A 24,149-nucleotide genomic window follows, 5' to 3' on the forward strand; every position below is an offset into this window, starting at 1 on the left:
TGCTCATCCCAGGCTCACTATTTTGGCTTGCTAGCGAAGCTCTGTGTACAACATATAAAAATACTACATAGGAAAATTCTTCTTTTTCCTAGAAAAGCTTCTTATTAGCTCTTGTGTCTCTGAAAATAACTGAGTTAAGTGTCTACATCTTATGTTTCAGAAAATCTGCCTGGGAAAGCTTGAAGGTAACCACAGTAAAATCTGATTGTTGTCTCTTAGCATGCAGTGCTTTGGACAATGCATTTTCCCCAACAGGATGTAAGCAAAAGCACTCTACATTGAGGGCATGACAAACACCTTAACAGATACTTATAGAGAAACATATCATGTGGATCTGTGTGTAGGATTGGACCTAAATGAAATAAGTGCAAAGAGACAGAAATTCTGCCATCGACCATGTTACTTTTATTTAACCAGTAAGGTGTGTTTTTAATATAAGTGGTTTTATTTTTTATTAATATTTGCTGCCGAGTTTTCAACAGTACCGTACCCGAACAATTTTACAAATGTAATGCTCAATACACAGCTTATTGCTCATTGTTTTTGTAGGAACATAACTTCTCTAATGGGAATGAATTTAAGAATGAGTAAGGCACCCTACTAATATGCTGATTTCATCTGTTGTAGCAACATGCATAAAGTTTCATTTTGCTTTCCCCACTGTCCTTATTAGGTAAGAAGTAAGTTAGACTTTATTATCTGTACAAAGCCCAATGCCTTGCCTAAAAAATCAAAACTTGAAAACGCTTTCTAGTTTTTAATGTAACCTCCCACCTTATAAAATTAGCTTTCATGTAGTGTATCTTGATTTCTGCTTTATTTGAAGACAAAAGTTATTTCTGTTCTCCCCTTGCCTTTGCTGTTACTAGGATACTTGCCTTGCAAGAGGGCTGTTCACGTGCTACTGAAGACAGATGACCTGACTTGCTTTTTAGCCACATTTTCTTCTTGCACTGACCCTGTTCAAAACATAACAATAAAAATGCAAAGGCATCTCCACTGCCTGATCTTGTGTTGCTGGGCCCAAAACAGTCATTAGCGTGGGAGAGGACCTCCACAGAAGCTGCTTCGAAGATTTCATTTCACTCTGACCTAACTTAGGTCTTCCCAGCAGTTTTCAAAATTGTCCTTTTTCCTCAAGGATCCACTGTAGCTCTCTGTCTTTCAGGGCTGCAAACAGCACTGTCTCAGGCAGCCTCACAACCTCATGAGCCACCGGGGCAGCAATCGGTCTGTGGAGGCTTCAGTGACTGACAACCTATTGCTGAAGCGCAGACACACGATCAAATAAGCAAACCAACGACACCACCCTGTCCCAGCTCTCATCTTTCTGGAAACACTCTGTTACATTCTTATTGGAAATTATCAGAAACAATAGCAGAGATAATGGATTCAGACTGATACATTTTTTAATTTAAAACAGATTATATCATAATTTCCTAGTGCTCTATGGTTTCTTATTTAAAACTGTAACGTTCTTGCAAGGTAATATAAACATAACAGACAGTAATTGAATTTACCACTTATATGAAGTATCTATTACAGATATGACAACGCCCAGCTATACACAAACACTGAAATGCAAAATGTCTTTTAATTACATAAGTTATTACAGTACTCTTTTAAAGGAATCTTTTGGTTATATGTAAACACTATACATAAGCCGCTTAAAAAAATACACACGTAAAATGAATATGGCATTGGCATAGTTTAAAACACAATAACTAACCCTAGATCTGGATATTGTCAGGGTAAAACAGCAAACGTCCATCAGTCTAATGCTACAGAATAGCATGCTGCAATTTAGACTTGTTTGAAGAGTCAGTGCTTCTTTTTGTTCCTTCCTTTCGTTTTCTGCAGATTTTCACCTAAGGAACGGGCCAACTTGTACTATGTTTGGCAGGACAACAAATGCTATTTTGAACGTTGCCATTCTAATATTAAAAGCCGTCTAAATTAACTCTTCTAAATACGTACTGGTTTAAATTAAAATCTTGAGGAATTACGATCTACTTGCTTGATGATTTTGGTTAAGTGCAATTTGATGTATGCAGAATGCTGTTTCATTTAAGGTCATTCTTAGTAAGGCATATTAAAAATAAATACAAAAGTGACAACATATTATTTAGTTTCTTGCTACAAAATCTTAGGCAAAAAATATTTTTGCGTGTAGTAATGGACTTCCTCCATTTGCTGGCTTATGGTAGTTAAAATCTGTGCATTAAGCTTAACTGCCCTTGTTGGAATGTGCCACTGTGCTATAGCCAAAGCTACATGCTAAAGATTTTGTTTCCGTGCTCAAACACAGCTTGCACAAACTGCTTGAAGACTCTGTCCATGTAAGTGCACTTCCTTGGCCATATTCCTTCCAGAAAACCAATGTGGCCTCCACAAGAAGTCAGAACCAAAGCTACATTTGCGTTTTGTTTGGCAGTTTCCACCGGTATAGCTAAAAGGGAGGAGAAAGAACTTTAGGTATTTATCATACTATACGTGAATAGATACGCACTGTAAGCTTAAATGGATAGCAGGAGTTAGAAACAGAGCTGCGTGAAAAGCCTTTTCTGTCTCTTCATCATTAACTCAGCTTTTCTGTGTGATTCTTCTGGCTGCTGTAAGACCTTCAGAAATCACGTGTTCATGTTTTCCACCAGAAGGGTGGTGAGGGGCTGGAACAGGCGGCCGGAGGGGTTCTGGATGCCCTGTCCCACGAGGTGTTCAAGGCCAGGTTGGATGGGGCCCTGAGCAACTTAATCCTGGGTTATTATCATTATTGGATCTGTTTTTCGATACAATTACATGCTTAGACCACACCATGAAAATATAGCGAGAGATAGCGCTTGCCCTGAGGAACTCATCATCTAAATACACAAGGTAAGCAAATGATGAGGAAATGGGATAACACTGTCACCACATGGACTGGTCAACACAATGGCAGAGCTTTATGGGACTGTGGAGTTTGTGCTCTTGATTCAAGAAATCGTTGCTTTAAGCAGTTTCCTCTGAAGTTCTACATGTGCTTAATACGATACTCTGAACAAGCAGTAATCTCTATCCATTTCAGAGAAGAGTGCTGTTTAAAGTTCCAGTTTACAAATAATAAACTTTGTGGAATAAAAACAAACAAACATAACAACAAAAAAAAATCACACAGATTTTTTGGTTATTCAGAACTGACAGAGCAGCAGCAAAAGAATACCCATTTTGTCCACAGCGAGGGAAGTAATAGGGATTTCACTGCGTTTGTTTCAAAAAGGTTACAGTTCCACAAGAAAATAAATCTGCTTTCATACACTGAGTTGAAATTGCCCTGGCACCACAACAGAAAGCAGTGACTCATTCGCAGGCCTTTTAATACCACCTTACGCATTAAAAAACCTTTTTTAAGCGAGACACTTAATCAGGCTCACTTTAGGATGGGTCAGTTGTCCGTATCCTTTCTGACTGAGCTTTGTCCCCCCTGCTTTCTAGAGGTCTGCGTTTCTTTACCACTTCTGCATTTTCTATATTAAAGGTGATTAGTCATTATCCCTGCACATCTTTACCTTCTCTATGTGCACGTTCCCTCCTTTCATTTGGATGCCAGCAGGCTCACTGCTGCATGCTTCAGATGCCGATTTGCCCTCGTTTTCATCAACGAGAGGAACAGCATGTCACCCATTCCTTAGCTAAAGAAAGACTGTCAGCCAGAGAAGCCTCAGCATTGATGCTAAAACCACTGCACACACAGCACAGTTAGTGTCTTTTCTCAGTGTTGTGCTATCTGGCTCCTGCCTATAATATAGGTACTTGATTGCACACTGAATAGCGCACAGCCTATGAGCTCCAGAGAGCAGTGGGAATTCTCCTGCAGAGTTGAGATTCTCCATTACTCACCACTGTCCATATTTTTTCTTCATTCTTTTGAAGTTGCATGCAATTAAGTAGATTGATTCCAGCATTTAGAAAGTGATTTCGATTCTTTACTAAGTGGAAGGAACTGTGTTTCTCACTGTCTCTACAAAAATTCCTTGACTTTTCCTTTGTTCAGCTGGAAAATTGGAAATGCCATATGCAGGACCTGGGCCTTTTATAGCAATGCTGAGGCAAAGCTAAAAAGAAAAGTCAATGAGGCCGGCCAGACAGGAATAGATAACAGCACTCTGGGTAAAGTGAGAGCCATATGCAGGTCTTTGTGAATATCATCTTCCCCATCCCAGATAGAATAAGATATCTGGGATATCTATATGTAAGATAGAATGTTCCCTATTCTATCTTACATTCATTTACAGCAGAATTCTGCCACAGATCACTGCTCTTATCAAAAGCTGCAGCACTGTGCTGAATATGTAGTCGTTTAGTTCCATTTGCAGTGAAGATGATCAGTAGCTGCCAAGTTTGACCTGCTGTTACATTTCTGCTCTAACCTCCCCTACAGAGCACAGGAAGGCCTGTGCATGGCACAGTCGACACAGTTAGGTCACCATTTGTACGATTCCTCCCCAGCAGTTTCTTGTTCTGCAGCTTCTCAAGAGAGAACTGAAAAATGTGCCAAAATGCAAATGATGCTTGGCAACCACATGGTGCTTCTCTCAAAGCTGTTTCCAGGGACTGTTAACCATCCACTATTAAACTCACAGCGCAACAGAGCAAATCCTGCAATGTAAAGTGCAGACAAATGGAGCACTGGATGTGATGCTCTCTGGGTTGCAGGGTGGCATGCCAAAAGACACTGCTGTTCATCTTTGTCCAAATCTAACCTTGTACATATGCTTCCACTGACCAAACTCTGTACTGCTGCTTGATCCAGCACTGCACAGATCTGTAATATGTGATCACAGAACCACAGCGTTAAATGCACGTGCAGGATTTACCTTGTGCAGAATCAATTTGTTGTGGCTTCTTTGCAGGACAACAGAAAAACAAACCGTGGTATTTACATAAGAGGATGCAAAATAACACCCAAGAGTCATTATACCAAGTTTGGATTCAGAGGATCAGAGATGATCAATAAAAAGTACAGTACCTAACTTCAAGGGTAGGGTTTCAGCTTGGAAACAACACACACCAGCAGCAATTAGCTAGGCACTAGTATGATGAAAGTTAAGTTGGATGCCTAATATGCTGCTGAAAGTCTCTTCAGATGAAAAGTTAAATGTGACATTGACACTGAATGCTATCGTTCCATCTCCTTAATTTGTTTTTGACATTTACAAAATAAAAGTGCTTGACTTGATTGTAATACGTATTTCCTCAAGCAATGGCTTGTTTCAATTAGTTTTGTTGAGAGAAGTGAAGAAAGCATTTGCTTTCATTAGTTAGTAATATGTGATATGAGAACTGCATTCCGGAATTCAACTACAGATACATCAACTGCCAAACTCCATGAATGTTTAAGCATCAACATTAAGGAAGGAGTGCAAATGAATTGTTTCTTTCTAACACTGGGTTAATATCAAAGGATGTATTTTCACAATATATTAAAAAATAATTGCTGGGAAGTACAAAGCATGGAAGCCATGCAAGAAGTTTTCAGGTAATAAGAGGCAACGGAGCCAGCACCTGCACTTTATAAAAGATGTCTCTCTTGAAGTCCAAATTGTGTATTGATAAAGCAGACTTGGGTTTGCATTCCTCAAATTCTGGAGTAGGAAGACAGGTATGGCTGGCTTTATAAAAGATATTTAATCACAAAAGAGTTCTGGCAGAGCTTTCTCTCCAGTGAATTTTCTAGGCCTGTTTCCTATATGAAGGGCTATCTACAAAAGGAATTGAAGGTATCTTAAAAGGTACATGTATTACTGGGAGAGGTGAACCACAGTGAGGCATGAAATAATCATGCCTTCCCAAAGTCAGCAGAAGACTGGAGTCTGATTGAGAAGGAAGTCTGTGCCTTTGAATCCCCTGTGCAGCTGTCACTGGAAAAAGCCACTAGTTGCCACAGGCTTACATGTGTTCATGCACTTTAAAGTTCCAAAAAAAAACCCCAAAAACCAACCAACCAACCAACCAAAAAAAAAAAAACCTCAAACCAGAATAAAGTCACTCTGCAGAGTAACACCAGCCCTTTAGGTTTGCTGCCACAAGACAGCAGAAGCATCAGGATGAGTAACTGATGGCAGCAGCTGCAAACTCTAGGCTGTTAATCAGGGCGCCCTGTGTTTCCTACCAGCGTTCAACGTGAGAAGTTGTTGCATATGGCACCGTATACAGGAGTCAAGGATACACATATGTGACAAAGTCATGCTATTATCTCTAAATCAGACTGGTGACCCATCCTAGAGTAAACTAATCACCATCATGACAACAGTGCAATTCTGTGAACAAAGAATAAATGAATGCTTATTCCCACAGACATTTTCATTGAAAAAGGCAAGATAGAGTCAGAGTTCAAGAGAGGATGGACAGCCTCTAGCAGACCATACCATTTACTGTTTCAGATTCTTCATGGCGCTCTAACTCACCTCTCTGTACACTGCAAGACATCTAAGGCATTTTTTATTGTTTAGTTCTAACAATAGTTACTTAATCTTAAACAAGAGACCATCCTTATAATCCACTGTTCACCATGAGCCATGTTTCCTTTAAGGACCAGTTCCAAGAGAGGAGAGATCCAGTACAGCCATACTTCAGGGGACTCAATCTGCTACAGAATCCCAGAACCACCACGTGTGGAAGGGACCTCCTGGGATCATCTAGCTCACTCCCTCTCAGACAGAACCAGGTAGCGCAGGCTGTCCAGGACTGTGTCCATCAGGTTTTGAACACCTCATGGGTGGAGGTGTTCAAACAACTTATTCAGACAACCTGCTGCTCCAGTGTGTGACCACCCTCAGAGTAAAAAAGTGTTTACTTGTGTTCAGACTGAATTTCACGAGGTCAGATTTGGGGGATGGAATATGTGTGCCCTAGCTTTAGTCTATCTAACAAAGGTCCCGCTCCCAGTGGGAATAAGGTTAACATATCCTCCGAGACACAAGTACGCTGTCCAGTTCACTGCTGCTGCTACTTGTGCTAACTAGCCAGCTTTCTCCTGTCACAGTATTTCATTTTTGAACAGGAACCACAAACTGAGCTAAAGCTAAACAGAGGTGAAGCAGAGAGGCAGAAATACGGCACACTAGATCATCTGTTTTGTGGTAGTATGGAGGAAGTCATCCATGAGTAAAAAGTTATGTTCAGAATGACTAGCCAGATTTTACATTTGGACACAGAGTTTGAGGTCACAGCCATATCCATAATCATTTCCAAGTCAGTATATCCTTGCAGCAGGAAAGTAACTCAAGGAAAAAAAAAAATCCTACAGAGGGTAGTAAATAAAACTCTATCTTACTACATTCCTGAACTATTAATTGTTGAAGGTCAATGAAGTATTCTGGAAGAGTATTACTACGTTTGCCTTGATCTTAATTTTTTTTTTTTAGGTCTCTATTTTGGCCAGTGTAAAGGATAGGTGGCTACCTGCTCTTTATATTGCTCCTGAGTAGCATGAACAGCTTTTGTTCAAGAGGAGAAAAAAAAAAATCAGACATTTTTTCTAGTGCACTCCTCTGGAACGCCCCTTTTCTCTTCATGTCACATTTGTCTCTGACAGGTCTTCAAAATACTAACGTAAAATATGTACATTTTTCAGTATATGTTTTACATGTGGGCATACATAAATAGAACATACATGCGTATACTGTATCTTCCAGCTCCTTCATTCTTCCGTTTGTTGTTCTAATCTGTTTATCAATTTCAATTTTGTGATACATTCTACAACAATCTCACTTGACTTGTGGTAACAGAAGAAAACTTCCCTGAGATAAATCAACTGAATGAACTTTGTATTTAAAGGTATCAGGTGTTCACTGCATTGGTGCCCTCAGCCAGCTGTTCATTACAATGATTTTCTTCTATATTAACCTTTGTTTTCTCTCTTCCTTCTCAGACACTGTAACCAATATACAGGCTGCAGGAATAAGCAGATTTTTTTTGAGACAGTTAGCACCAGGGTTGAAGATCAAAAGCACAGTGTTCATAATGACCACATGGCTGGCTGAAAATAGGAAGAGAAAGGGAAGCAAGGAATTCAGCCAATCAGTTACTATCTAATATTGCTGCTTCATCCAGTCGGGTTTTTATTGATTATAATGTGTCCCCTTTTAGAAGCTCACCTCCTCTGTATCTTTCCTCTTGCCCTAGATTTTGGTCCACATGCTAACTTATATGTTTTCTTCCTTTTTAATTTTCAGGGTCTGGATTTCATGTCATTGGAATCATGAGCAACAACAAGGGGACTTTGAGTTATGCGAAACATAAGCAAACCCTAGACATTCTTTGTAGGGACTAGGGAAAAAATGGTAACAAAGAATATTTGCTTTAAATTCTGTTGAACTCTGGATGTCTACAGTCCAGACATCTATAACTAAGCTCCTTGTTACAGGCCGTCTCCATACTTGGTAAATAGAAACAGGCACTTTTGGGAGAGCAATACATCTGGTATCTTTCTTACAGTGAAAAAAATCACACCCTAAACGCACATATTTCTTTGCTTTTACATAGAGACTAAAGGCTAATGGCTGCCACCCCATGTGCTTCTTCTGCGTTCCATTCTAATCAGGCCTCTCTGTACCCAACTATTTTGTATGTGTTTTATACTGAGTAAACTGCAAGACTGACCCACTCCTGGAGGTTGTGATCCTATGCGTAAGTAATATTTACATACAACTTCACACACAGTTCATTCTCAGACCTTTATAGTTTGTCTTAAGGATTGCACAAATAGAGAAATACGTTTAAAAAAAAAGCTAAACTTACCATGACCTGGTGAGAAAACATCATCCACAGAGTTTAGGCATAACACTGGAATGCCTACAGACTTCAGCTTGCGACATGGGCTGGCATCTTCATAGTAATCATCAATTGTACGGTAGCCAAACATGACTGAAGTGAACTGTTTATCAAATTCTCTAACAGTTCTAGCCTGAAGAGCAGAATTCAAATAGGGAATTATGTCAGCGTTTGGAAAACACCATCAAGATAAAGTGCAAGTAATATTTTTGCATACCTTCATCACAAGATCCATATCAAATAATTTCTCCAGCATTTGTCGATGCCTAAAGAGAAAGGGATACAAATTGTAGGGTTATATGAACAGATGTAGAAGCCCTCTGCTCCATAGCTATGTTTGTATAGATAACTCCCTGTCAATAACATGTCTGTTTTTAATTTTATCATATGAAAAATACGCCTGTGGAAATCAAGAACATAAGAATAGTTCATTTCTATGCAGGCACATCCAGCAACATAGTCAAAATCTGCATTAGTCATGAGAAAGATGCTAAAGTTCAGAGAATTAAATATTTGAAATATAAAATACAATTCTACAAAGCAAAGGATGAACTAATCCTCTCCATGCTTCTGCAATCAAAGCTGACTTAAAAAAATTAGTATATATAACATATGTATGTAAGTATTCAACTCAAACTCTATATGGGCAGATGTCTAAAAAATTATATCGGTTAATTGCATAAATCCAGAAGTACATTTGTCTTCTGCTGACTCCCTGGATGAACAGAGAAATTTAGTCACATTGATGACTATTTTTCTTGCAAAGATCCCTTTGATTTCAAAACCCATAGAAGAATGCATGCAGGACAACCCTGTGAGATGTTGTTACAGCATTAATTTTGCTAGCATTATTGTACCTGCTGTAGACCTTATGCTAACATCCTTCCATCTTGCCAAATAGTTTAGAAGGCAACTCACCTGCTGATAGAGGATTGTAGACAAGTAGTCAAGTAATAGTTGAAAAGAAGCCAGTTTAGTGGCTTCTCCAGAGATTCTACAGATTCAAAAACATTCCAACCCGCAGAGAAAATTGCAGCTGCCATTAAAGGAGTGTCTCTGCCAGTTTTGCCCAGGTAATTTAAAAGAAGCATGCTACAAACAGAAATGAAAAACAGAAACATATATACTATCAAGTTGTTTGCTTCAATCTAAAGCAAATATAACAAGCTTTGTTATATTTTGTTTTGTCTGCATTTCCTTACAGTTTATTTTATGAGCCTTACAGTTGTGCCTAGTACTTCTAAAAGGTAGTCAACGTCATCAACATATGACTCATGGAGTTTGCTTTCTCTCTCTACATTCAGAAAGAAACTGAGTGCATTGTGTGAGATGTGGGTAGAAGTGTATTTAAAAATAAATATATATGTACTAGTCCTATTTATATCACCGAAGGGGAGGAAAAGGTCAAGCAAATATACCTTACTCATGGAACAGGTATTCTTGACTGTTAGTAGGTTTTACAACTTTACAACTCATAGACTTCCTGAGCCAGTAAATCTAATCAGTCTGCTTGATAAATGCACCCTTGGCATACTTGCATCATTATGAAGCTGTCTTTGGAAATGAACATAATACCTTTACCCTACTTCAGACATATGAGAGAACACAGCTCCTTTTCTTTAACAGAAATCATGTAAAGAATGAAGTGGTAGATAATTAATAAAACTAACAAATCATGACCCAAATAAATAGTATAAATCCTGCCTTTCTGACCAATTACAACTTACAGTCTGTACTGCTGATGTTCAATTGAGTTGGAAAAAAAGGAGAGTTCCTGAGTACCTGACCCTTCAGATGTTGAAAAATTAAATTAGCTACAAGATAGTAAAAGAAAAATAACAACAGAACAGCTCTAAGTTTTACTTGACTGCCTGATACCCCAAGGTTTCCAAGCAGCATTTTAATATCAAAACATTAGAAGCTCCACAAATTAATATAGCTTCCTGGATTACCGACACTCTATACCTTGGCTTCATCTGTTATACTGCGGGAGACAGCAGCCTATAGCAATGACAGTGTGAACCATCCTGCAATCACATAGAGAATGTATCCCTGCACACTACCCATCAAATTGCAGGATAGCAGTGCAGAAGGGAGATGTAGGTTCCTGCCTACTCACCAGTTGGTAGGAACAAGCAGGAAAAGAATAACTAACAGTGCTTGGGAATGTGTACCTGCAAACTACTCAAGTTAAACCCAATGAGGAAAGCTGCCTGTGACACATACAGGAGCGAGGTAGCGTGTACTCCCCCTCACTCACTGAAAAGGAGGAACACATGAGCCATGGGTCTATATACTCCAAGAAGAAAAATGAGCCATAAACCAATGAAAAATGTTGCAGTAGTAGCAGAAACCAGTTATGACAGAATTTACAGAACATATATAGGGAAGAGAAGGTTTAGGAATATTTCTGTTAGAAAACAGAGTGCCTTTCCAAAATAATATGTACCAAAGATCTGACGATCATTTACATTTATACCTTTGTGAAGTGAATGTCTGATTTTCTTCTCAAATGGGCAAACATGTCCTATACAACTTAACTGGAAATTCAGAAAAAAAATGAAAAAAGATAAGTAATGAAAAATATTGTAAGATTAGGACAAGTGGATGATACTCAGAATATGCTCCTAGTGAAATCTCTGCTCCTGCTTAATTTTAAACATGTAAGTGCTCCAATTTATTTTGAAGTATGGAGACAGTCCCCATGTGGACTTCTGATTGAGTTAAAAAATATATCCTGAAGGTGGAAGGCAGGGGTGGGTGGGGAGTTGGCTGCCAGGGAGATAGAGTCATTGCACAAGCATGCAGGGGATGCTGTATGGAATACCTGAAGTTCAGCTGGAATTAGAATTGGCAAGGAACATGCAGAACAGGAAGGGCTTCCCTAAGTACACTGGTACCAAAAGAAAGGCTCAGAGCAGCACCCACTCCTTACCCCTCAACAGTGAAACCAGTTGTATCACCACAGAAGGCAAGCAGGTCATTCAAGCACTCTTTGTCCTTGATAAATCCAGTCTCATTCTTATCCTTTGTGTGACTGGAAATGGCTTCCAGAGGATCTCCTCAAAGAATGAGGTTAGGCTGACCAACCTGTATTCCGCCCTGGACCAACTACTCAACAGAGCAGGGGACCTTATGACAAAACATTTGTAAAAGGTCAAGCGTACCTTTTATTTTCTGTCTCTACTGCTGAAGTTAAGTCCGTCCTCAGGCCTACAAGGTCCCTTTGCCTAGTGGCAGAGTATTGGAGACTGAAGTGTTACTTATGGAAGAGGAAGACTGAGTGAGGACCCAGTTATGCAAACCGGACATATACGGGATGAAGCAGGATGAAGCACCAAAGCTACAGAAGGAGGGAGAGCCAAGGTCTCTGAAACTGCTATCACTTTTGAAATGTTGCAGCAACTATAAGATATTCCTGATGCCTGGAAAAAAAGTACATGTCACACACTCTGCAAAAACAGGAGGAGGAAATACAGGCTGGTCAGCCTAAATTTGGGACTATCATCTGAATGCCATTTCCAAGCATGTGAAGATCAGAAAGTGACCGGTAACAGCCAAACAGCCAAGGACAGAGCATGCCTGACTGCCTGCTCTAATAAGCTGACTACTTTCAAAGATTATAGGAAGGGAGAGGACGTTGCTTACTTTGAATTTATCAAGGCTTTTGAGAATCTTCCGTGGCCTCCATGTAGCCAATGGAGGGACAGAGTACTAATAAGTGACCTGTATGTGGTGGAAGACTGCCTTAGATCACTAGGTTCAGATGGCTGTAATCAGGAGCATGAAATTCACAACCAAACAGATTGGATCTGTTTAGTGATGTTTCTCTGCGATCAACACTAGGGCCGATACTGCATAACAACTGAACTGCATAATGAGATGAACTACAACCTTGGTGGGCTTGCAGGCCAAACTGTGGGGAGTGGCAGGTGGAGAAAGAAAAAGCTGCCATTCTGAGTGCGCTCAACGGGCTGTAGAAATGGACTGGCAGGCACCTTGTGAAGTTCAACAAAGGCAAATGCAAAGTCTTACACCTCAGACAGATTCATGACTGGAGAAAGAGTGGCACTGCTGAAAAAGACTTGGGCAAGCCAAACACAGATCAGCAATGCACCCTTGCAGCAATGAAGAAGATACGCTGTGCTATGTTAGTACAAGCAAAACAAGCAGGTCTAGGCAAGTGAGTATTTCCCTGTACTTGGCACTCATGAGGTGGTATCTGGAGTAGCAGGCCCAATTTTGGACTTTCCAGAAAGACAGATATTGACAAACTGAAGAGGTCCATACCTCTTTATACTGAAAACACTAGCCAAATTTCAACAGAACAATGGAAAAACATTGGCATAATCGATTTAAAAGGCTTCCAAGTTCCTGATTTAATTAATAACTATGATGCTTGAATAAACCCATATTTACCCCAAAGCTTCTACAAGTCATTAGTAGATTAATGTCAATGTACAGCTCTATTATCTGCCCACTGTACATAAAACTCATGACAAAGAAGTCTCCACTGTGCCTGCAGTGTTTCTAAGGGAAGCTCTCTTCTCCAATTTTTGTTCAAGAGGCTGTCTGAACATTTCTCCTACTTTCTAGCAGGGATTTTTCCAGCAACTGTTCTATCACTATCTGTTCTAGCTATGCTTTTTGGACATAAGCCAGGACACAGCAAGTCTTAACACCGCATGGTAAAATCAACCCATGCTGGCTTCAGTAACAATGCTACTACTTGCTTTAGAGCAAGACAGAGCAGATACCCACATCTCATCCAGCACAACCTACCCACACACTGCAGAGCCCAGGCAGACTGAAAATCTTTTTAAAACTTGTAAATTCCAGAGACTGTTAAGAAACATGGTACATTAGCTCTAGTTTCTGTTTTGTATTCTTTTGTTCCAAAGACGGTCTTCATAGCTTCCACAGATTGTATAGCCCACTTGTTTCTCTGTCAATCTGTCAGTGTTCCCTGCTTGCTCCTCTGCTCTCCTCCCCTCGAATCTTTTGAACACTGGCCGCTTTCTGCCTTACCTGACACAGAGCTAAAAGCCTCAAAGAAGTTAAGCTTCTAAGAGTCTTCTGAATATTCACAAGTACAGACAGACCAAAATTAGTTGCAGTAAGTATTGCAGAATAATAATAATTTACAATCATGCAGTAACAGTCTTATTAAGATCACAGATAAGCTGAGAGTTCTGTTACATAATACCTTACCCTCCCATAGAAACACCTGCTGCCATGAAGGGAGCTGAGGGGTGCAAGTTGTGTATGTGATGAATAACTGCCTCCAAATCCTCCGTGTTAGCTGCACAGTAAGTCCTTGGAGTCTGTAAGGAGTCACAGGGAAAAATGCCACCATAAGCTTTTTTATCAACCTTTAAGGACAAAGCAAACTGTACAGTGGGACATTTATATAACAAGATAAATTTAACATTTACCCTGAAAGTGCACTAAGTAGCAGATAGAAACCCAAGCGCTTCAGGAGGAGGTGGACAAAGGAGATGCTTGCGACTATTACAAAATAAAATAAGTAATAAAGGTGTTCACTACCTGCAACTATCAAATTAATAGGTGAAATCAGACCACAGAGTCACTAGCTAAACTAGATAAAACTAGATAGGCACCAGTATTTTTAAGATATCCTAAGGAAATGAAAACACTTGAAGCACCACTGTGTTTTAAGGTGTTTTTTCTTTTCCTTTTCCTTTTCTGTTGTTGTTTTTAACTGTTTTCAGTTAAACAGCTTGGATATTTGTGGACAATTTTATCAAGTTTAATTAGAAGAAGCTATTTACTTAAAGTACATTTAACACGAACATTAAAATGTTGAAGTAAAAGATGAAAAAAAAAAGGAGAGAAAAGCTAAATCTGGATAATTAAAACTGAAGATGTTTTCCATTTATGATGCATTTCCAATTCCCATCCACGTGAATCACTGTGCCCTTTATTACATCCTATTAATTACAAATGGTGTGAATGTGTTTTATTTTAATTAAGTTGTCAAGTTTACAAGGACAAATAAATTATTTTTGGTAAGTAAAGTCTAATGTATTCTAAGTGAAAGCGTATCAGATTAAAAGTTTATAAAACTATAGCTAACTACAGTTATAAAACTATAGTTTGTAAAACTATTTAATTTCAGTTAATTCCTGATACTTTTATCAGGATACCTATTCATTGCACTGAGGTATTTTAAGACAGTGTCTTAGCTCACATTGGCTGCGGTGATTTAGCATTTGATTATTCCATAACAATAATTCACAGTGACTTTTAATCAAAAAAAATCACCTCATTTATCTAACTGATTCCCTATATAGCTATCACATAGTGTAAATTTACATCCACCTTTAAAGAGACAAGAAAAATAATTACTTGCATGACTAATTTCCACTGTGCTGCTCAACCGCGCTTCAAACTCATTAACTAGGGATTTCATATTGAAATGTAGAAACCCCCTTACTGAAAACATTACAATTTCAGCTGTTTTGCTTCACAGTAAGATCTTATAATGCTTAAATATGTAAATCCGATTACACTAAATTACACACAATGCACCCAAACAAGAGATCTTTTCTGTTAGCACTTCAGAAATTCATCAATAAGGACTTTGTGTGCCACAAAACTGCTTTGTACATCCATCTCCAGAAGTATGCAGAGAACTACCCTAACATGGCAATATTTGCATTGAAGTATTTTATCTGATTATGGGAAAACATTCAGAGCTTTTAAAGTTTGAAACCAGGGGATTAAAAAATGCAAAACAATACTGAGTATTATGCACACTCATACCAGCTGCAAAACTCTCAACAGAACGCATATGAAGAAACAAAGCTTATTCAGCAGTATTTCATCACGCCTTGTGCCCAGCTGCAGGAAATGTTTAGCTTCACAGTCTCATCATCTGTGGGACCGCCAGTTATTTCTAGGCAAACGCGACGTGTATGTCTCAGACACACAGCAAAGCTATTTTGTAGCTACGTTTGTGTCGTAATTGCAGAGAAATACAGAACACATTTCATTTTTAGATATGGCCATCCGTATAAATCTGCTTCATTAATTCAGTAACACATAATACAGACCCATTTTAACAGCATGACTTTTTAACCAAGTCGAAATTTAGCTTAAATTGATATTGGCAATTGTAAAAGTAATTACCATTGCTCCTACTGAAGAACAATTCTGTGTTGACCAGCCGGTCTCTGAGATTTAAAATAAAAGGTTATATCTGCTCGTCACTGATCTACCAGATGAGATGCTCTTCTCTGCATTCTCAACATACACTGTGAGCTTCTCTCATTTAACCAGAGCCTTACAAATAGACACCGACGGTTGCATATACACTGATTACACATGAGAGATGTTTATCTTAACGTCCATCCTTACCAGAAGTTCCTCACCAGCAATTCCTCGGTTGTTAAAAACCACGCATCTGAAAATCAAGAAAGTAAATTCAATCACATAGTTTGTTCGGCTAAAAAAGTAACGTGCACACACAAATGAAAATACATAAAGAAATACAGGCCAGTTCTATGCGTGAGTTCAGCACATAAACATTTACTGTTCTACAAATGCTGAAATCTGACGGGAGCAGGATAACCTTTATACCAGAATGGGATTTCACTGAAGTCAGTGCGACTGTAAGGGAACTCTGTGATCTGTCAGTGTAGGTCAGACTGCAGGATGAGAACTGCATGGCTTACCTGACAACAGTGCACGGACCTTGCCCTGCCTGCAATCAGAGCTGGCCAATTACGGGCTGTAAGTTATGCCAGTGCAGTGCTGAGCTTAAAGCAATGCTCTGCAAAAGGAGAGCTATGTGCAGACATTCTCCATATCACTTCATTTTACGAAATAGCAATCAATGACCCAAATCAAAACTACAACAGCTGCATCTAAATTTTGTACAAGATCCTGGGGACATCTTTTTTGTCCTGCACAGCAATGTTTTTGCTTTCCCTATGTTGGCGTTGCTGAATTTTCTAGCAGTTACATATTACCTTAGGAATGCAAGCTTTCTTAATAAATCTTATTTTTCTATTGCTTTTCTACCATGTCACTGAAATCACTTTGTTAAATAAAATAGGCATATTTAGATGGGTTAAAGGCACGTGAAAAAACAAATAATGAAAAAATGACTTTGCTATTTTTCAAATGTTGCTGTTTAAAAACAAAACCTAAAGTTCTCCCTTTGAACGTTACATTTTCCTTTGTTAGGTGATCAAATGCAGATTTTTCTTTCAGGGCTACTTTAAAAGCAATTCTAAGTTGTTGATTTGGGGTCCTTCTTCCTCTAGTGCTGTTTACATGTAAGTTTTGAAGCGATAGTGATTTTAAAAGCAGCCCGAACAGTTAAGAATGCTGCTGTTCTTTCACAATTTATAAAGCAGTCACCCAGATGTCCAGAGAACAAATAGCCAGAAATGAGCATAAACACTCATATATACTTGAAGAACGTCATACTGTCAATACCAGAAGCCAGGCTGCAATTCCAAAATGCCACATTTCAAGCAGTGATCCTGGAACAATGACAACGTATTTTAAAGCACAGTTGCAGGAATATGATTACATAAAGGAATTCACTCATTGACTAACCCACTTATTATACCCAATTCTGACCAGAAGCCCTAATAACAAAACTAAATTACACAGTGGCAGTCAAGAGGTGACAAACCTCTTCCTGCAGCATTACCAGCACGAGTGGGTTGGCTTTCCTCTCTGCACTCAGGAATTGAAGGCTACTGAATCAGGCAGTTCTGGCATTCAGCAGCTGACCTCCTCCAAGGCCTGCTGCCAGCAATCCATCCACACAAGGCTTTGTGAAGCTGAATACAAACCCCTTCTCAAGGAAGTGTAAAGATACACAAGTGCTGATGTTATAGTTTAGGACACGGCAGCGAAGACCTATGCAAGCATAGCTGCAGTTTCTGGAGCACATCTGTAGATACTAAAACAGATTTTTAGAATTTACTGCCTGTTACATAATTTGATGATGATGATGATTACCTCTAATACTTTCTTACATAAACTAATTTCCCTAAATCTCATTTGCTTTAGGAAGACGGGTCATACATAAACATATTTGATGTTGCACGCAAAATACAAGTAATGAAATACAACAGCACCTATATCCCAGTGTTTCACTTTGATGGATCATATGAAGAATGTAGGATTCCTTGCTTGTTCCCGTCAGACCAGGCAATAACAGGACTGTAGGTCTTGTGCTGGCATCCGGATAATATAAGCTGTCATTATTATCAAACCAATCCAACGAAATCTGTCCTCCATCTGCTGTTCTAATGAGCTCACTGAAAGGCACATTTTAAGACAACCATGATTAGATTTAAAAATGTATGCATTCTAATAAGAGTGCTTAAACTGTAAAATGAAATCTGCTTCGTTCATTGTGTTTTAACACTAGAAGTACCACCTGAGTATGATTACAGATAATAACATTCCTGAAGAATCAGAGCTCCGGGTGACATGAGTTTGTGCAGTCAGTTCATGGCACAACTCCAGCTTACAGTCAATGAAGAACTGACCTTTCATCATTTGCCGTTGATGTAGTGGAAGTTTGTAACTAACGTGGCTTTTGGCACTGCCTCCTACTTTATGTGGGCTTGTCTACTTCAGTTTTCCTTTGTGTGGTCTGAGAACCTTTTGATAGCACTTTGGGCAGTTTGTTAAATATCTATCGTGTTCTTTTTTTCCTCTACTCAAAGAAGCAGTGTGTATAATGGATGTCACTTTGCTATGTTTTTAACACATGGAACACAGACAGACACTACCCAACTTTACAGTACCAGCGAAGCCAGAATTTCACCCTGTATCTCTACCAACTTTGTTAGCATGAACTCTTAAAACTAATATCTTAAGAATGTAACAAATGTGATACTATCCCAAGAAGCTAAGTATGTACTAAACAATGCAATGATGGTTTATATATATATATATATATTTTTTTTTTTTTAATGGAAACATACAGCATCTTCCCTTTTCTCTGGTAACGAATACATTGTGTGAAGGAGTTAATGTAGAAACTACCAAAACTGTAGTCCTCTTTGCATTTGATTTTTCACTTGAAAGTACAGTTTTGATACAGCTTACTACAGATTTTAAAGCTAATCAGCCTTCTTGAACTCACAGTGTCAGCTTTGCCCTTTTTCAGTAATAGGCAGTAGATGCAATGCTAGCATGTACTGCCAACACAATCTCAAATGGTACAAATTAAGCTTTGCCCCATGGAACTACATTTCTTTCCTCACAAACCTTGCAACAGAGAGTATACAAGCAGGGCGACAAAAAGTGGACATGGCCATGCCACTGAAATGTTTCCTAGTTACTAAAACTAAGGGAAGCTGCTAAATGCTAGATCTATTCTACCATGCAAACAGAGCTGAAACAACTTGTGCTGCATCCAGGTTCCGGAGCATAAAAGTATTTCTCCTTAGCTCTTGTGCCAAATGCCTCACTTGCCAGACTTAGTCTCACTTCTGTGTGAGAGAGATCAGCTAAGGACAAACAATACATTTAATTTCTTTCCCCTTAGAGTTTAGGCATCAAAGAACACAAGATAAACCTGAGAGGTAAAAGTAACCCTGAAAATTCCAGAAGTCTCATATATTCAGAACTGGGCTGAGAGCAGCCATGCTATGATTAAGGTTGAACATGTTGGTTAAGTGGACAGACAGAGCGATAGCATTACCTTTCCAAAATGAAAGCATTCAATCACCAGAATATTTGATGCACCAGATGACTCTGCTGCCATCCAGAGGGACCTCAAAAGGATGGAGAAATGGTTTCACAGGAACTGCTTGCAATTCTACAAAGGGACGTACCAAGTCCTGTACCTGGGGAGAAACAACCCCCAGGCACCAGAACATGACGTGAGCCACCCAGCTGGAAGGCAGCTCTGGAAAAAAGGACCCAGGGTCCTGGTGAACACCGAGGTGAAGGTGAGTCAGCAGTATGTCCTTGCCACAAAGAAGGCTGACAGTATCTTGGGCTGCACTGGGCAAAGTCTCACCATCAGGTGAAGAGACGTGATTCTATTCAGCTCCAGTGAGGCCACACCTGGGGTGCTGGGTCCAGTTCTGGGTCCCCCAGCACAAGAGAGACATGGACACACAGCAGAGAGTCCAACAAAGGGCCATGAAGATTCTGAAGAGCCCGGAGCATCTCTCCTGTGAAGATGGGCTAAGAGAGCTGGGCCTGTTCAGTTCAAGGGGGTAGTTATCAACATGTACAAATATCTGAAGGAAGGGAGCAAAGAGGACAGAGCCAGGCTCCTTCCAGTGGTGCCCTGTGCCAGGACAAGAGGCAATAAGCACAACTGGAACACAGGAGGTTCCCTCTGAACATCAGGAAGCACTTCTGTGCCATGCATATGATGGAGCACTGGCATAGGTTGTAGAATCTCCTCGTTGGAGATCTTCAAAAGCTGCTGGGACATAGGCCTGGGCAACCTCTAGGTGGGTTAGACCAGATGACCTTCAGAGGTCCCTTCCAACCTCAACCAGTCTGTGAACATATTAACCACATCAGTTCCTATACCGACACCAGTATTTCAATGCTCCAAAACTCTCTGAGCTATAATAGGGATCCTGACTTTCTAAACTTACTGCATGTTGAGACCAGGACAGAAACAGTACCAAGCCTAGGAGAAAGTTGTAGAGATGGGCGTAAAGCAAAAATATAGGCACAAGCTTGAGCAATGATGGTAGCTGTGACCCAGAGTAAGGTAACCATTGGCTACGCAAACAGTCACTTTCCAGAAGAAAGGCACTTACTTTCTGTACTGTACTTGGGGTCTAGAGGTGATAAAGGGACGCAGGAGTGTCTGCACCCGACCTTCCCAGCACCAAATCGTGGGGTAGTAAGTTTCTGTCACAACAGGACAATACTCTTCCAGAAAGCGGCAGAAACGCTCATTGCTTGACACCAGCTGGGGTTTCTAGGAAGAGAGACTACGGTCAGGAATGGGCATTCAGAGGAAAAAAATAATAAATAAGTAATAAATCAACAAAAGCCTGTTTAAATCCTCTCCCAGAGGGCTGATTTCTTTAATATATTTACCTACAGTACTTCTTCCTTTCATAGTGAAGATATTAGTAAACAAAAACCAAACAAAATGCCACAATTGTACAACTGAAAAACAAAAATCACTAAGCAGTACGGATTCCTTACCTATTGCTGATAATACGTTATGCCAGCTCTATTTCTACCAGCATCATACCTTTCCCTGAGGAACCAAAAACACAGTGTAACACTGCAAGTGAGAAAGACTTTATCGCATCGATTTTCCTGTATGACGCAGAAATGAAGCTTAACCAGGGATGTGGACTGTGCTCTTGCAGTTCCTATTTTAACCTGGTAGGACACTCCCTCTCCCACCTCACGCTACGGCACACACTGCGTTGGTACTCACCTCTAATAACGCTCTGCATGCAGATATATTTCTCACAGCTTCAATTCCAATTACTGTGGAAATCATCATACCAAGCGACTCATACTTTAGCAACCATATTTCTTAAGCTTCCCTTTTACACTGACTCTCCAGCATGCAGGCAGTAGCAGGACAACAACAGAAGATCTGAAGAAAACCGTTAGACACACAGCAGCAGCAGCGTGTCCTCCTGACCCTTTATTTTCCTCCTCCGACAAAAAGAAAGCATCCTTTTTTCTGACGGAGAGGAAGGCAATGTTCTCAGCAATTCTATGGGAGCTCGTGGCGGCGTGCAAGTCTTTCCCAGCCTTAAATCTTTGCATATGTGTATTTTCAGTTGGTTAAGCACTCAATGAGGCACTCACTATTACTCCGCGGGGCCGCTTTAGAGGGGATCAGGCTCACTGTACCCAAATGAGGTGTGAAACCACTCCTGAGCAGACGTACAAGGGTGGCAGAGCCCTAAAACGCAGCAGGAGCAAGTCCAACGGTACTTAAACCGGCACTGAGGGCAGACAAAAGGGCAGCGAACTCCTTCATTACCTGCGCTGCTCCTAAGCCCCACACCTGCTCTTTTATCGGAGAGAGGATCAGCCCCTTACCCTCTCAGCCCCTCACCGCTCCTCGCCTCACTGCACTGCGGGACACCAGCAGGCAAAGCCCCTCACCCTACGCCCTCCGGGCCGTGGCCCCCCTTCCAGCCCCAGGGCCGCGTTTCGGGCTGCGGGAGGCCGCGCAACCCCTCACTCCGGGAGGGCCGCGCAGCAACGCTCCGGGTTCGGCCCGGCCCGGCGGAAGGGCCGTCTGCGGGCTGACCCCGCCGCAAGGACGCCGGGCACCCCCGGGAGGGATAGAACGCTGCGCCCTGCCCGCCGCCGGCCGCCCGAGGGCCGGGGGCCGAGGTGACCTTCGCGGGGCCGCGGGACGCTGTCAGTGGGACACCTGCGGAGCCCGGCCCGCCGCCCTCCCGCTCACCTTGGCGATGCTGCTGAGGTAGTAGCAGGCGTAGGCGACGCCGAAGCCCAGCACCAGGGACAAGCCCACGCCGGAGCCGAAGAGCCCCACGCGGACCTGGCTCTCCAGGTAGAGGGACAGCTCCCGGGTCAGCACCTGCCAGTCCATCGCGCCGCACCGCCGCCCGCAGCCGGAGCGAGGAGGAGGAGGAGCCGCCGCCCGGCTCCCGCTGCCCGCCGGCTGCGCACGGCGCCGGGCACCGCTCCGCGTTACAGCGCCGCCGGCGCCATGCCCGGCCCGCCCCCGGCCCGCCCCGGCCTGCGGGGAGCGGGCGGCCGCCAGGCCGGGGGCGCCCGGGGGGGGCCGGGAGCGGCGGGGCCGGGCGAAGCGGCAGGGCCGGGCCGTGGGGCGCCTCAGCCCACCGCTGGTGCTTTCCTGGAGTGCCTCAGCCCTGAGCTTTCCCCTCACGTGGGACGTCCTGAGGCCGGGGGGGAGAGGGACCGGCTGGTATCGACGTACTGAACCCAGTGTCTGCGGTACTGCCCCTGCCCGCACGCCATCATTTGTACAGGACAAGAGTCCTCAAGTCTACGGGAGGGAGAGGGGACGCTGAGGATTTCCAGGAGCAGCACTGGCTAATCCACACCAGCCGTGGAAATCTTGTACTTGAGACTGAAGTGTGTGGCAGCTTTGCCACCTCTCCCTTTAGTTAGAAGGCGTTAGTGAAGAGCAGAGCAGAGCAGATGCAGCCTGGAGTCCCCCAGGGTATCTCTGCACGCTCCCTTCCAGCAGCACGGACTGCTGCATCGAGACCCTCATGTGTTTGCCTGCTCTGACACTTCCCTCTCCAGCTGAAGTAGCAGTGTGACTGCATTTTTCCTTGGTAAAATCACAGGAGTGCAGTCGATAATATATGGAGTGTCCAACTTTTTGGCTTGCCTGCACCGCATTGAGTGAAGAAGTATGGTCTTGGGCTGTATATACATAAGTTACTCTCAATGTAATGCCTCCTATTTATTTCCACGGAAACTACAACAGATGAAAAGAGCACAGTAACGCTATTTGATAGAGCAAATTCTCAGCTACAAAACACTATTTTTTAACGTGTTCACCACCATTAGCTCTGCATTTTTGCCAGCAATGAACAAGAATCTGCATGCCATGCTCATAAAAAGCTGTACCAGCGGAGATGACCCACTGCCACTGTCACCATTGCTGAAATGCACCACCCACTGCACCCACTGTGCTCACAGCCACTGATTGGTCTCCATCAATGTTCAGCAAGCATCAGTGAACGTTGACGGGTGCCATTTTTTCTGCATGGAAAAATTCAATGACACTCTTGCTGTATCCACGCTTCCATGTCAGATGGCATTCTGTCAGACTGCCCCTCTGCTGCCATCTGTCACACGGCAACAACATCTAATGGGATATTGGTGGGAAGGTTCAGCTTCTACTGCCATACCACCAGCATCCATCTCTGATGTCATGTGCCAACATTATAAAATAGGAGGCATTACTTGCAACCCTCATAAAATATACAATGTCATTAATAGATAAGTAACAGAACATTTTAGTTTTTAATGTTTTTTTTTCTTAAAACGTTAAAAACAAACAAACAAACAAAAAACAACAAGGAGAAGAACAAAACCATAAAACTAGTGGGATATCTGTCCTTGTTTTTGTGAAACTAACACATCATTCTGGTTCAACGGCAGTGGCTGCAATTCTCATTGGGCTCTTTATAGTGCAGGGTGGAGGGCGACCGCATTGCAAGCTGAGCGGGCCCTCAGGTTGCACATGCCTGGGATAACACAAACACCCTGCAGCTGAGCATCTGCTGTTGGAGGTGCTCCCACGCATCACAGGACTCAGCAGTACCTTCCTGCTCCTTATTTCATGCCTTAGTTCCTTGATCTGTTGAGGAAAGACATATTTATTGAGA

At 41.6% G+C, this 24,149-nt stretch overlaps 1 protein-coding gene across 1 annotated transcript; it reads right to left on the reverse strand.

The window, feature by feature from the left end:
• Positions 1–382: 382 nt before the first annotated feature.
• ABHD3 (abhydrolase domain containing 3) lies at positions 383–23,682 on the reverse strand. Its single transcript, XM_015277966.3, has 10 exons — positions 23,670–23,682; positions 22,226–22,785; positions 20,595–20,758; positions 17,931–18,113; positions 16,192–16,237; positions 14,023–14,135; positions 9,730–9,903; positions 9,029–9,077; positions 8,779–8,944; positions 383–2,449 (listed from the first exon to the last, which is right to left on the reverse strand). Exons 1-10 carry the CDS (start codon positions 23,680–23,682, stop codon positions 2,271–2,273), a joined length of 1,647 nt encoding a protein of 548 aa, XP_015133452.2. The 3' UTR covers positions 383–2,270.
• Positions 23,683–24,149: the final 467 nt, after the last annotated feature.

The sequence above is a fragment of the Gallus gallus genome, chromosome 2, assembly GCF_016699485.2.
Source record: "Gallus gallus isolate bGalGal1 chromosome 2, bGalGal1.mat.broiler.GRCg7b, whole genome shotgun sequence".
NCBI classification, from domain to species: domain Eukaryota; kingdom Metazoa; phylum Chordata; class Aves; order Galliformes; family Phasianidae; genus Gallus; species Gallus gallus.